Source organism: Oncorhynchus gorbuscha, linkage group LG18, assembly GCF_021184085.1.
Source record: "Oncorhynchus gorbuscha isolate QuinsamMale2020 ecotype Even-year linkage group LG18, OgorEven_v1.0, whole genome shotgun sequence".
NCBI lineage: Eukaryota > Metazoa > Chordata > Actinopteri > Salmoniformes > Salmonidae > Oncorhynchus > Oncorhynchus gorbuscha.
Genome location: NC_060190.1, coordinates 67,169,873 through 67,184,872, shown reverse-complemented (window position 1 = coordinate 67,184,872; position 15,000 = coordinate 67,169,873). Strand labels below are relative to the sequence as shown.

At 41.9% G+C, this 15,000-nt stretch overlaps 1 protein-coding gene across 1 annotated transcript in view; it reads left to right on the top strand.

The window, feature by feature from the left end:
- Window positions 1–452: 452 nt before the first annotated feature.
- Window positions 453–15,000, top strand: part of gnai2b (guanine nucleotide binding protein (G protein), alpha inhibiting activity polypeptide 2b) — a 148,129-nt gene continuing 133,581 nt past the window's right edge. The window contains exon 1 of the mRNA XM_046311928.1: window positions 453–1,233. Coding sequence (XP_046167884.1) covers window positions 1,116–1,233 — 118 coding nt within the window. The 5' untranslated portion in view covers window positions 453–1,115. The remainder of the gene's footprint in view (window positions 1,234–15,000) is intronic.

Sequence of the window (15,000 nt, the reverse complement as noted above, 5' to 3'; positions counted from 1 at the left end):
TCAACTTTGAGCGACGACTAGTTTTTTAAATGAATACGACTCCGAGTCGCTATTAGTCGAAACTTCAAACATGTAAATTCTTAAACCATTTTCGTGTACCTATGCTTGTCCTCTGATGATAAGTGCCTTTCTTTATTTGCTGAAATCCATACTTTTTAATAAAACGTCAATCAAATAAAACCACAGACTGTTTCCTTGTTGCTGTTGCTCTAAAATGGCAACAGCGCGAATGCGCATGTGCCAATTAAAACAAGGAAACAGTCGGTGGTTGTATTTGATTACCATTTACTAAAAGGTATGTATACTCCATGGAGTTGAGGTAGGCTACTACATAATTGCCTACATTTCCCATAAGACAAGAGACGTGCAAATCACGGCATTTACAGCAGGGTTTCAAATAGGATGCATTTGGCACTAGGCTATTGCCTCCTTTTACTGCAGAAAACGTACCAACAGTGGTCTATCAGCCATTTGTTGAATCTACGACACACAATGTTGATATATTATATCAACTGAGCACAGAAAGGGTGTCAACAAATCCCCGTAGAAGGCGAGCAGCAGGTTGGCAGCTGAAGTGCGCCAGTTAGTCTGGATTTACACTGGGTATGTTCACTTGACTGCGCGGTTGAGTCTGGGAGCGCAGTCGCTCGCTAGGAACACATCCATGTGATTGCATTCCACCTACCTTCACTTGGTCAAAAGAAACGAACGAACGAGGAATACGATTGACTAGCTTATATCGGTGCGACTGTCAGAATTGATTACCAATGGTCAATACTACAGAACCAATTCGTATACGCCACCTGAGAATTGACTGCAACTTTCAGTGGTATTCCTTGAAGTAGCATCTCCAAGAAGATTGCTCTGCGACCAGAAGGATATAGCTAGGTACTGACGGAACATTTGTTTATATCACTCAGAATAACGACAATGTGTGCGTGCCATTTGGATTGAACTAGACTAGACGACAACATTTTCACGCGCACGTCTCTTGAACAGGACAGGAAGGATTTTGAATAACCGTTTCTTTTTGGTTGGCGTATCAAACAGCAGTCAAGACGAAATCCTTCAAGAATCCTTGCGCCGGCCGTCAGTGCGCGCGTGCTTTTGGAAACATGGGTTGTACATTAAGTGCAGAAGATAAAGCGGCCGCGGAGAGATCAAAGATGATTGATAAAAATCTCCGCGAGGATGGAGAGAAGGCGGCAAGGGAGGTGAAACTGCTCTTACTAGGTATGGGATGCCGTTTATTCTATTCATTTGCTTGTCCGAATGGACGACTAGCCAGTGTAGGTTTTACGTTCCTTGTTGGGCTCTTTTTCGGGGTTGAGTGCTTCAAACTCTTAAACAGAATTGTCCACAATTTTGATCATAAGTGGTAGCTTAATGGGCTGCATCACAAGCCATCATCACTTTGCCTTTTGGCAACGGTTGTGTGTCCACCGCTGCGCGTCTGCTAGGCATCAATCCACAGCGCACGCATTGTTTATTTTCGACGGAGCGTTGACTGCTATGTGGTCGACTGTTGATGCTGAGCTTGCTCTGCCAACGCCTTAGAACAAATTACATAATTACTGTAGCAAAAAAACATAAGCAATTATCCTAGTGCAACATAGCTCTCGGTCAAGCAGAGATGGTGTATTCATTCATCAATGTGGTCCTAAATTGCATCTCCTTGTGTGACAATGCATATGCCATGTATCTGTTCGGGTGAAAATCACTGGTTCCCAGCGGTGGTACTTGGCCTATCCACAGGGGGTACTTGAGAAAACTGATGAGACCATAGACTTACTGGCTAAATGCACACGAGGTAAAAATGCACATGAGTGGGTACTCCAGGGGTACTCGTGGCAGAGTAAAATTCGGTTGGTCATACAGTAACCGAAAAAGGTTGGGAATGGGAACCACTGAATTAGTCAGTCAATATTTTGTTCAGAACAGGTAGCTACATACTTATTATTACACCGGCTGTGTTAAACAGGCATAGTAATGTATGTTGGAGCGCATGCCATTGCAATCAGGAATTTGACTGAGCAGGGACAGAAAGTAGTAAACACTCCACCTCCTCTAAGTCACATTTTTACACAAATGAAGGTTTTGGGCTTCAGCAAAACATGTTTTGTAGTAGGCTGATATATTTAGCCAATGTAATAATCTAACCTAATGTGATGTCACTGTGCAAGGCTAAAGAGATAGTCAGTGTATTGGGGAGTGTGTTTATGTAATCCTCTAAACTAATGTGATGTCACTGTGCAAGGCTAAAGAGATAGAGTCAGTGTATTGGGGAGTGTGTTTATGTAATAATCTAAACTAATGTGATGTCACTGTGCAAGGCTAAAGAGATAGAGTCAGTGTATTGGGGAGTGTGTTTATGTAATCCTCTAAACTAATGTAATAATCTAGTAGTTGGGGAGTGTGTTTATGTAATCCTAATGTGATGTCACTGTGCAAGGCTAAAGAGATAGAGTCAGTGTATTGGGGAGTGTGTTTATGTAATAATCTAACCTAATGTGATGTCACTGTGCAAGGCTAAAGAGATAGAGTCAGTGTATTGGGGAGTGTGTTTATGTAATAATCTAACCTAATGTGATGTCACTGTGCAAGGCTAAAGAGATAGAGTCAGTGTATTGGGGAGTGTGTTTATGTAATAATCTAACCTAATGTGATGTCACTGTGCAAGGCTAAAGAGATAGAGTCAGTGTATTGGGGAGTGTGTTTATGTAATAATCTAACCTAATGTGATGTCACTGTGCAAGGCTAAAGAGATAGAGTCAGTGTATTGGGGAGTGTGTTTATGTAATAATCTAACCTAATGTGATGTCACTGTGCAAGGCTAAAGAGATAGAGTCAGTGTATTGGGGAGTGTGTTTATGTAATAATCTAAACTAATGTGATGTCACTGTGCAAGGATAAAGAGATAGTCAGTGTATTGGGGAGTGTGTTTATGTAATAATCTAAACTAATGTGATGTCACTGTGCAAGGCTAAAGAGATAGAGTCAGTGTATTGGGGAGTGTGTTTATGTAATAATCTAACCTAATGTGATGTCACTGTGCAAGGCTAAAGAGATAGAATCAATGTATTGTGTTGTTCACAACAGCAGTATTAGGCCTAGCCTACCCTGGGTAGCCTTCTTTTTATTGCTGATTCTTATCTCAGACTCTAATTTGTTGGTACGCTGCAAAATGCCCCACTCTGTAAGGGTTTTCCTGTGGTGAAGGAGAAGCGGACCAAAATGCCCCACTCTGTAAGGGTTTTCCTGTGGTGAAGGAGAAGCGGACCAAAATGCCCCACTCTGTAAGGGTTTTCCTGTGGTGAAGGAGAAGCGGACCAAAATGCCCCACTCTGTAAGGGTTTTCCTGTGGTGAAGGAGAAGCGGACCAAAATGCCCCACTCTGTAAGGGTTTTCCTGTGGTGAAGGAGAAGCGGACCAAAATGCCCCACTCTGTAAGGGTTTTCCTGTGGTGAAGGAGAAGCGGACCAAAATGCCCCACTCTGTAAGGGTTTTCCTGTGGTGAAGGAGAAGCGGACCAAAATGCCCCACTCTGTAAGGGTTTTCCTGTGGTGAAGGAGAAGCGGACCAAAATGCCCCACTCTGTAAGGGTTTTCCTGTGGTGAAGGAGAAGCGGACCAAAATGCCCCACTCTGTAAGGGTTTTCCTGTGGTGAAGGAGAAGCGGACCAAAATGCCCCACTCTGTAAGGGTTTTCCTGTGGTGAAGGAGAAGTGGACCAAAATGCGGCGTGGCTATTGCAATCCATGTTTAATGAAACAAAGTAAACACGAATCAAATACAAAAACGTACCACGAAAACCGAAACAGCCTAATACTGGTGCAAAGTAACACAGAGACAGTAACAAGGACAATCACCCACAAAACCCAACACCAAACAGGCTACCTAAATATGGTTCCCAATCAGAGACAATGACAAACACCTGCCTCTGATTGAGAACCATATCAGGCCAAACATAGAACTAGACAAACTAGACATGTAACACAGAATGCCCACTCAGCTCACACCCTGACCAACCAAAACATTGAAACAAACAAATCAAACTATGGTCAGGGAGTGACACACTCCTTCCAGCTGCTGTGCTGGATTCACAACAACACATTCACCTCTAGTGTATATGAGTATTTTGCATTATGATTGATGCCACACATTCCTATCAATCACAGTTCTGTGAACAAAACACAGAGGTTTTGAAAGTGCCTATTTGCAATATGATCGACATTGGAACCGTCAAAGGTGCCCAAAACAAAGCCAAATAAATTATGGAACTATGGAGTCGATTGCTTAGGGTCCCGACTTGCACAGGTTCCCGGTTTGCAGAGGGAACCACACTGGAGTTGTATGACCTGGGATGGGCATAAATATATTACAGTAACCTCTGCTGATATTGTTTGGCTGTACAGTACCTCTCTGATCCTTTTAGCCAATGTTCTGAAAGAAATACTGTGTGCCTCAATATAGAAATCCTCCATTTACACACTGGCTTGCTCACAGAAAATTTGAAAGACCTACATTTGGGAGCTGCTTGGAAACTAAAAAAGCTATGGCATAAAAAGGAAAGGGGCTAGTGTAGTCCTATGGATTTTCAGGCACATCACCTGGTCATCTTGTCACATCTATAGGCTAGCCTACACTCTTAGAAGTAAAGGAGTATAATCTTTTGGGTTTCACTTGCCACATCATCACAATGACCCAAAATGCATCATTTGATTTAAAAATGCATCATCATGATGATGTGGCAAGTGACACTTTGCTTCTTCAAAGTCCAATATCTTAACTTGACTGCTGACATGCAAAACATGTTGGGACTGTATCAACAGCAGACTAATGAAGAAAATACCAAAATATACTTTTTAGGAAGATTTTTCCATCAATAACTCAGCAGCAACAACCCAACGAAGTGACCCAATGCCTGCAACCCAGCAGTTGGGTCATCTGAACAACCCAGCATTCTTAAGAGTGTAGGTAAGAGTGGTTAGGTTGAAGATACTGTAGCTGGCTAGCGACTTAAGCCCACTAATAATTATCATCATAAACAATTCATTACCATCACAATATTCGTTTTTGTAGAAAATTATTGAACTATTAAATTTGTTTAATAGTACTATTAAATTAGTACTCATAAAGGAATGGGTAATTGTTTACAAGTTGCTAGCTATCCCATAAAGCCATTGCCCGAAAACCACATATTTTCATCTTCTTCTGAGTCTGGCAGCGCAACAAATCCATTGGCAAAATAAATTCAATGTGTCCTGCACGACTCTGACAGTATCTGGGTAAAGATTTTCCTGAGAGACAGTCATATGTCACCACCAGGCTTAACACTGGGAGACATGATAGGAAACGAAGATAGCCACTGTGTATTAGAACTGAATAGGCTCTCTGCAGATGGGATTCTGCCCATAAAGTCTTGTGCAGCAGTTATTGCCTGTGCAACAGGGACACAGTCATTTTGTATTTTTTATTTCACCTTTATTTAACCAGGTAGGCTAGTTGAGAACAAGTTCTCATTTGCATATGCGACCTGGCCAAGATAAAGCAAAGTAGTGTGAGACAGACAACAACACAGAGTTACACATGGAGTAAACAATAAACAAGCCAATAACACAAACAAGTCAATGACACAGTATGTCACGCCCTGACGTTAGTATTCTTTGTTTTCTTTATTATTTTGTTCGGGGTGTGAAATGGGTGATATGTGTGTTTTTGTCTCATATAGGGTGTTTGTACTGTCTAGGGTTTTTTGTAGATTTATGGGGTTGTTTCCATCTAGGTGTTTATGTAGGTTTATGGTTGCCTAGATTGGTTCTCAGTTAGAGGCAGGTGTTTATCGTTGTCTCTGTTTGGGAACCATATTTAGGCAGCCATATTCTCTGGGTATTTTGTGGGTGATTGTTTCCTGTGTCAGTGTTTGTGCCACACAGGACTGTTTCGTTTCCATTTCACTTTGTTATTTTGTATTTGAGTCATGTTCAGTCTTTTCTATTAAAACATGGACACTTACCATGCTGCGTATTGGTCCGATCCTTGCTACACCTCTTCAGACAAAGAGGAGGAAATCTGTGACACAGTAGAAAAAAATGTCTATATACAGTGTGTGCAAAAGGCATGAGGAGGTAGGCAATAAATAGGCCATAGGAGCAAATAATTACAATTTAGCAGATTAACACTGGAGTGATAAATGAGCAGATGATGATGTGCAAGTAGAGATACTGGTGTGCAAAATAGCAGAAAAGTAAATAAAATAAAAGCAGTATGGGGATGAGGTAGGTAAATTAGGTGTGCTATTTACAGATGGACTATGTACAGCTGCAGTGATCAGTTAGCTGCTCAGATAGTTGATGTTTAAAGTTGGTGAGGGAAATAAAAGTCTCCAACTTCAGCGATTTTTGCAATTCGTTCCAGTCACTGGCAGCAGAGAACTGGAAGGAAAGGTGGCCAAATGAGGTGTTGGCTTTAGGGATGATCAGTGAGATATACCTGCTGGAACGTGTGCTACGGGTGGGTGTTATTGTGACCAGTGAACTGAGTTAAGGCGGAGCTTTACCAAGCATAGACTTATAGATGACCTGAAGCCATTAGGTCTGGCAACGAATATGTAACAAGGGCCAGCCGACTAGAGCATACAGGTCGCAGTGGTAGGTGGTATAAGGTGATTTGGTAACAAAATGTATGGCATTGTGATAGCCTGCATCCAGTTTGCTGAGTAGAGTTTTGGAAGCTATTTTGTAGATGACGTCGCCATAGGTAGGATAGTCAGTTTTACTAGGGTAAGTTTGGCGGCGTGAGTGAAGGAGGCTTTGTTGCGAAATAGAAAGCCGATTCTAGATTTGATTTTGGATTGGAGATGTTTAATATGAATCTGGAAGGAGAGTTTACAGTCTAGCCAGACACCTAGGTATTTATAGTTGTCCACATATTCTAGGTCGGAACCGTCGAGGGTGGTGATGCTAGTCGGGCGGGCGGGTGCGGGCAGTGAACGGTTGAAAAGCATGCATTTGGTTTTACTAACGTTTAAGAGTGGTTGGAGGCCACGGAAGGAGTGTTGTATGGCATTGAAGCTCGTTTGAAGGTTAGTTAGCACAGTGTCCAAGGAAGGGCCAGAAGTATACAGAATGGTGTCGCCTGCGTAGAGGTGGATCAGGGAATCGCCCGCAGCAAGAGCGACATCATTGATATATACAGAGAAAAGTAAAATAGATAAGTGATATCCCAGACAAACAACCCAATCAGCGCAAGCCAAATAGCGTCTGCTCATAGAAGATGCGTGACTTTGCGTAATCTTCATAAAATAGGCATATTAGGGAAATAAAATAAAATAGGCAAATACTGAATAATTTTGCACGCCCAATTTTTCAGTTTTTGATCTGTTAAAAAAGTTTGAAATATCCAATAAATGTTGTTCCACTTCATGATTGTGTCCCACTTGTTGTTGATTCTTCACAAAAAATACAGTTTTATATCTTTATGTTTGAAGCCTGAAATGTGGCAAAAGGTCGCGAAGTTCAAGGGGGCCGAATACTTTCGCAAGGCACTGTAAGTGTCAATGTCACTTTTATTTTGTCAACACTGCCATGCGCCAAGAAAGGATGTGAGCAAGGTACATTTCCCTGTGTAAGTGTAGCCAAGTCCCGTGTAAAGGGATTTTTTGATTGCAGAACAATGTAGGGGCACTTCTTCTCTTGGACACTGTAGACATCCAAGGGAATGTCTGAGTAGGCTGGAGAGCAACTTACAATAATGCGTGCATAAATTATTTGTATGGGTGGTCCCAGCAAGAATCAAACCCACGATTCTTGGCGTTGCGAGCGCCCTGCTCTATCAACTGAGGCACACAGGTTGTGTGCCAGTAAACGCTGTAGATGGCATGTGTCAAATATCGCCGCCATCTATGGTAACTCTCCTTCATGCAGTATCTCATGCATGGTCAATACAGAGTTTTAAAAGGAGAGATACTGTAGGATAGATCAAGTGCATATCCATCCGTTATATACTAAACAGTGTAACCTGTCCTCATCTACACTTTCTCTGTCATACTAAACTGATGGGAGGGTGGAAAAAGGGCTCATCTCTCGGTCCTACCCTCTTGTTCAACAACATGTTTTTCTTTGTCAGACATTGACCTATAGGTAAGCCTTAGGTCTATCCTTTCTAAAATACTTTCCCGGCTGTTCTTACCTATTTCATTCCCCTTTTCCAAAATTTCTGTAAAGCCTCTTGCAGTTCAACAGCTGAGTGGATGTCTTCTCGGCACTTGCACTCCCCAATTATTTGGGAGAGAGAGAGAGATATGAGGGACAGTGTCTGACAGTCCAACCAATCAGCACATGTCCTCTATGCTTATTGTTAAATGTATGGTTATTTTGACCCTTGATGATTGTTGTTACTGTTATCCCGTTGACAATATTTATTAACATGATTAATTATGTGAATATTGTAAATCTCCAAGGTAAGCTTTGGCAATATGTACATTGTTACATCATGCCAATAAAGCAAATTGAAGAGAGAGAGAGAGAGAGAGCTAGTAAGAGAGAGAGAAAACAACATGAGGAATCTCTCAGTGAACTAAGCGTCACACTTTCCATACGGGCCTCCACTCCTCAATGCAGATATTATCCCTGTAGTAATTGGATGGTCTGGCACACACTCATACATATGAAAAGACATGCAACAGAGGCAGCTAGCCCTGGTGGGAAGTGGAGGAGTCTAAACTGTACTATCCTGTAGCCTATCCTATACTATGTTGTGTATACCACCAGCTGTTTTCTGAAGTGTGTGCCGTGTGAAACTTTAATGTTATTCTGTCACGACAATAGGAGGTGGCCTTACATTCAGCTTAGTGACAGCAGCTGACTGTTTGGATGTCAGGGCTGCTTTGTGTGACAGTACAGTCACGCCAGGGGCCAGGTGTGACAGCCACACATTCAGCAAAATATAACTTCCTCTGCTTGGTATCTTCAGGAAATGACTGAAAAAGACAGGGAACTAGTGTGAGGAGCTAGGGGAGAGGGAGTTAGGAATGAGTTGAAACACTAAGAGAAAGATTATAGAAATCATTCTCTGTAATGTTTCCTTGTATTGATGTTCTTATGACTCATCAGAACCATTGGGAAATCCCAGAGCAGGGTTTTTCCAAGCCTCAAATTGAGACAAACCTATTCTACTCTGTTCTGACCCTGGCTCCAAAAATTCTTCCTCCACAAAATCTACGCAAATGACATTTAATTTCATGAGAGTCAGTACAGCCCCCTTGTCCCTATTTTGGGACCACTTGAGATGCAGGAGAACAAACATTATTATAGCCCGAGAGAACCCAGATCTTTGAAAGATTGAGTTTGAAGTTAATATTTCCACTTTTAAAGTCAAATCAATCAACTTCCATTACCTGGTCTCCAGAAAAGGTTATTATAACATGGAGGTCAATGGTATCCTGTTTGCTGAGAACAAAGATAGAGAAAGGTAAAGCCATCAGAGTTCATTAAAAAACAATTCACTCTCAGCTCCTGGATCACCAAGGACTAATAGCCCAAGATTAATTGAACGTGAATACCCTATTCTTTTGAAATCAACAAATGCTCTACTCTCTTTCATAGAAACACAACAGAAGGCATTAAGCTAGCTCTCCCCTAGTGTTATCAGGAAAACCAGTTGTTTTGGGACATGGTGACATGTTACCCCCTACCCTCTAGCAAGATCTCTGTGACCATAAAACAACCCATCCCATCCAAGTGACAGAGATAACATTGCCAGCTATGACAAATAGTGATGGTCTGGTCATGTGTTTTATTTGTGCTATCCAGCATGCAATCCCATGTGTGCAACAGATGTGTAGAATGAGAGAGGATATTTAGATTTTAGATTCATCAGGATCCCCATTAGCTGGTGTCAATGGCGACAGCTAGTCTTACAGGGGTCCGAAACATAACAAAAATATATATTACAGACTAGTAGCTCAGTTGGTAGAGCATGGTGCTTGTAACGCCAGGGTAGTGGGTTCGATCCCCGGGACCACCCATACGTAGAATGTATGCACACATGACTGTAAGTCGCTTTGGATAAAAGCGTCTGCTAAATGGCATATATTATTATTATTAAAAGACTTTACAATTTACATACATGGACATGTAGTGTGTGTGTGTGTGTGTGTGTGTGTGTGTGTGTGTGTGTGTGTGTGTGTGTGTGTGTGTGTGTGCGTGCGTGCGTGCGTGCGTGCGTGCGTGCGCGTGCGTGCATACCGCTCTGTTCTTGGCCATCTGCAGCTTAACTCAGTCTTTCTTTGCATCACTTGACCATATAACTGGACAATACTCAAGATAAAATAAAACTAGAGCCAGAGGAATGTATCGATGATAACCCTACCCCATATTGTCATGTATTGTCATATATTGTCATGTCTTGTCCCTGTGCTTTCTCTTCTATTCGTTTCCCCCTGCTGGTCTTATTAGGTTTCTTTCCCTCTCGCTATCCCTCTCTCTCTCTATCGTTCCGTTCCTGCTCCCAGCTGTTCCTCATTCTCCTAACGACCTCGTTTACTCTCTCACACCTGTCCCCTAGTTTGCCCTCTGATTAGGTCTCTATTTCTCTCTCGGTTTCTGCCTCTGTCCTTGTCGGATTCTTGTTTGCTGTTTGCTGTGTCCTTGTTCCGTCCTGTCGTGTTTTGCCTTATCATCAGATGCTGCGTGTGAGCAGGTGTCTCTGTCCGCTACGGCCCGCGCCTACCCGGAGGGACCTGCAGTCTGTTGCCGCTTATCCTGCAATTCCCCTCAACAACTAGAGGATTTATGTTTTCCCCGTTTGGACATTTCCTGTAAAGGATTGAGGATTATGTTATCTCTGTTTGGACTTTAATAAACTCAGTTTCTGTTAAGTCGCTTTTGGGTCCTCACTCACCTGCATAACACATATTATGAACGTTAATATTTTTCATAATAATTGAAACACTAATTGTCCCAGAGGGATTTGGGTGTGTGAAATGGGAATGACTGTAGGCTCTCTGAAACACGAGATCAGAGAGTTAGATTACAGGTCTGTAATCTAGGAATCATATTATAATCTATAATCTGATTACACTCTGAACTCGTTTTAACACCACATGTAATTCTTCTTGCCCTTTTCATTATGTGGTGCCGTCTGTAGGCCTCAGACCAGTTCAGAGTACCCAGAGTACACAACACCAGCCCTGTGCCACTGCAGGGAGCTGGGAATGGTTCTGCTAATGGATTTTTACATTGAGGGTCAGCTGAGCACATGCAGTGGAGTGGACTGCAATCACAGTATTATGATCATTTCAGTTGTACACAAGGAAACAGGGCTGCTTGCCACTATCCAGTCAGGCCTGAAGGAAGGGGTATGATACGTCAGACTCTTTACTAGCATCGTGGTCTCTGACCGACTGAGCCTGCTGTTTGTCATCGCAGGGCCAGGAAAACAAAATGTCCGCTCCTTTTTCTCAGTAAACTGAGTCAACCAGGTATATTGATCAGAGCCCTCGGCCCTCTCCGTGTCCAACCTGGCTGAGTTGATGATTTGTCAATGGACCAGCTACGCAGTACCCACAGTGACTAAGAACTGACTGGGCTGGTTGGGCATGGTCAGACAGCTACTCAGAAACAACAAGTTCAGAGAAGTGGATGAGGAAGGTACAATCTTGATTAAGAGCATTGAGGAACTGCTGTCGGCGTACTGCCAAATTCAACTGATTGATTTGTTGCTTTTTCTATGAATAGGTTGAGTTTTCAAGAATTACTGTTGACAACAGGACATTTTTCACAGAATTTTCAGTTGAACTACTCTGTTTCCCAAACAGAGCAAACATCGTCTGGAAACCATGTTTGATTGTGCCACACATCAGATCTGTAACTTAGAAGTTGGAGCCAGCTAGACCCTTGTAAATAAACGGAATGATATAATGTGTTTCTCACACTGTCAACAGCACTCACAGCATTAGTTAGATGAGTAGCAGTCCATACTTGTCATTTCAATGCTGTGAAACATGGGAGGGCTGTGTTACCTTAAATGGGCAGTTTGGAAATTGTTGTATAGATGTCATACTGTACAGCAGTCAGGCTTGTGGTGTGTGCCATTTTTGTTGGTCAAAAAAGATTATCTTGTGTCACTAATCAATCTGGCCCAATTCTGCTGACATGAAAGGACAGGTCTGAAACTTTAAAAGAGCTGTGATTCAATACTATAGAACCCTCAAATTCAACTATGGACCTAGAAACCTGTTCCGCTGCTTTTTTTCAGGGCCTTTGCCACAAGTTCAGAGGTTTCTCCCCTTTTACGTTTCTCTCTTTGCTCACCCTCTCCTGGACCATGATGATGTGGACTATCTCTGCCTCATACTCCTGAACAGCTGGAATAAAAGAAAAAACCTGCAGCGATTTAAATTAACATTCACATTTTTTTGTTGTTGAAGGCTATACAACCTTCTCTGTCTGTTGTAACGGATATTGCAATTGCACAAGCAGGACACAATCCCTACACATGGCATTGGAGCAAAAACAATGAACCTTTTGTGTGATCATGTAGGCTAATCTTTATAGTTGCTGCCATATCGTAGCCACAAGCCAGAGTTCCTCACTTGAGTTTTGCACTGAGGCAAAAAACAATCTGTGTTTTAACCAGTCAATGATCATGCAAGTACCACACGAATAGACTACCTAGCTGTTCCACCTCTGGGCAGCTGAATGTTCTAGGCAGCCGAGCATGTACGGTACCAGTCAGAGGTTTGGACACACCTACATTCCAGGCCTTTTCTTTATTTTTACTATTTTTCTTCATTGTAGAATTATAGTGAAGTCTTCAAAACTATTAAATAACACATATGGAATCATGTAGTAACCAAAAACGTGTTAAACAATCTAAATATATTTTATATTTGAGATTCTTCAAAGTAGCCACCCTTTGCTTTGATGACAGCTTTGCACACTCATGAGCTTCATGAGGTAGTCACCTGGAATGCATTTCAATTAACAGGTGAGCCTTGTTAAAAGTTAATTTGTGGAATTTCTTTCCTTCTTAATGCATTTGAGCCAATGAGTTATAACGTGACAAGGCAGGGTTGGTATACAGAAGATAGCTCTATTTGGTAAAAGAACAAGTCCATATTATGGCAAGAACAGCTCAAATAAGTGAAGAGAAACTACAGTTCATCATCACTTTAAGACATGAAGGTCAGTCAATGCAAAACATTTCAAGAACTTTTTAAGTTTCTTCAAGTACAGTCACAAAAACCATCAAGCGTTATGATGAAACTGGCTCTCATGAGGACCACCACAGGAAAGGAAGACCCAGAGTTACCCAGAGTTACCAGTTCATTAGAGTTACCAACCTCAGAAATTGCAGCCCAAATAAATGCTTCACAGAGTTCAAGTAACAGACACATGTCAACATCAACTATTCAGAGGAGGCTGTGTGAATCAGGTCTTCATGGTGGAATTACTGCAAAGAAACCACTACTAAAAGAAGAAATAATAATAAAAAACTTGCTTTGGCCAATAAGAAGAAGAAACTTGCTTGGGCCAAGAAACACGAGTAATGGACATTAGACCGGTGGAACGATGTCCTTTGATCTGATGAGTCCAAATTGAAGATTATTGGTTCCAACTGCCATGTCTTTGTAAGACGCAGAGTAGTTGAATGGAGGATCTACCCTTGCGTGGTTCCCACCATGAAGCATGGAGGAGGAGGCGTGAAGGTGTGGGGCTGCTTTGCTGGTGACACTATCTGTGATTTATTTAGTATTCAAGACACACTTAACCAGCATGGCTACCACAGCATTCTGCAGCGATACGCCATCCCATCTGGTTTTCGCTGAGTGGGACTTTCATTTGTTTTTCAACAGGACAATGACGCAAAACACACCTCCAGGCTGTGTAAGGGCTACTTGACCAAGAAGGAAAGTGATGGAGTGCTGCATCAAATGACCTGGCCTCTCCACAATCACCCGACCTCAACCCAATTGAGATGGTTTGGGATGAGTTGGACCACAGAGTGAAGGAAAAGTAGCCAACAAGTGCTCAGCATATGTGGGAACTCCTTCAAGACTGTTGGAAAGTTATTCCAGGTGAAGCTGGTGGAGAGAATGCCAAGGGTGTGCAAAGATGTTATCAAGGCAAAGGGTGGCTACTTTGAAGAATCTCAAATATAAAATGTTTTGATTAACACTTTTTTTGGTTACTACATCAAACATTTTTTTGTTGTTGTCTTTTTTTACCTCGTTTCCTCCCCAATTTCGTGGTGTCCAATTGTTTAGTAGCTACTAACTTGTCTCACCGCTACAACTCCCGTACAGGCTCGGGAGAGACGAAGGTTGATTAACCACTGCGCCACCCGGGAGGCCCAAAGTTTGTTTGTCACGTGCGCCGAATACAACCTTACAGTGAAATGCTTACTTACAGGCTCTAACCAATAGTGGTATTAGGTGAACCATAGGTAAGTAAAGAAATAGAAACAACAGTAAAAAGACAATGAAAAACAGTAGCGAGGCTATAAAAGTAGTGATGCTACATACAGACACCGGTTAGTCAGGCTGATTTGATTTGTGTTATTTAATAGTTTTGATGTCTTCACTATTATTCTACAACATAGAAAATAGTAAAAATAAAGAAAAACCCTTGAATGAGTAGGTGTGTCCAAACTTTTGACTGGTACTGTATATCCGGACCGGTAGCCAGAGTCTGACATTGGGTGAGTTCATTTTGCATCGCCCGGTGCGCTATTATTCCTTACTTTATTTGTCAACTACTGCTTTAGACTGCCTACTATTTGTGTCTTGCTTGTGTTTGATATGCCTAAATATACTGTTACAACAGACAACAAAGTTTGTACCAACATGTAGGCTACATCATGAAAAAATAACATGAAATTGTGGTTGAGGCATGGAATGCATAGTTCGAACATGTCGACCATATCTTTATTTATTTATTTTTATTTCACCTTTAATGAAGCAGGTAGGCCAGTTGAGAACAAGTTCTCATTTACAACT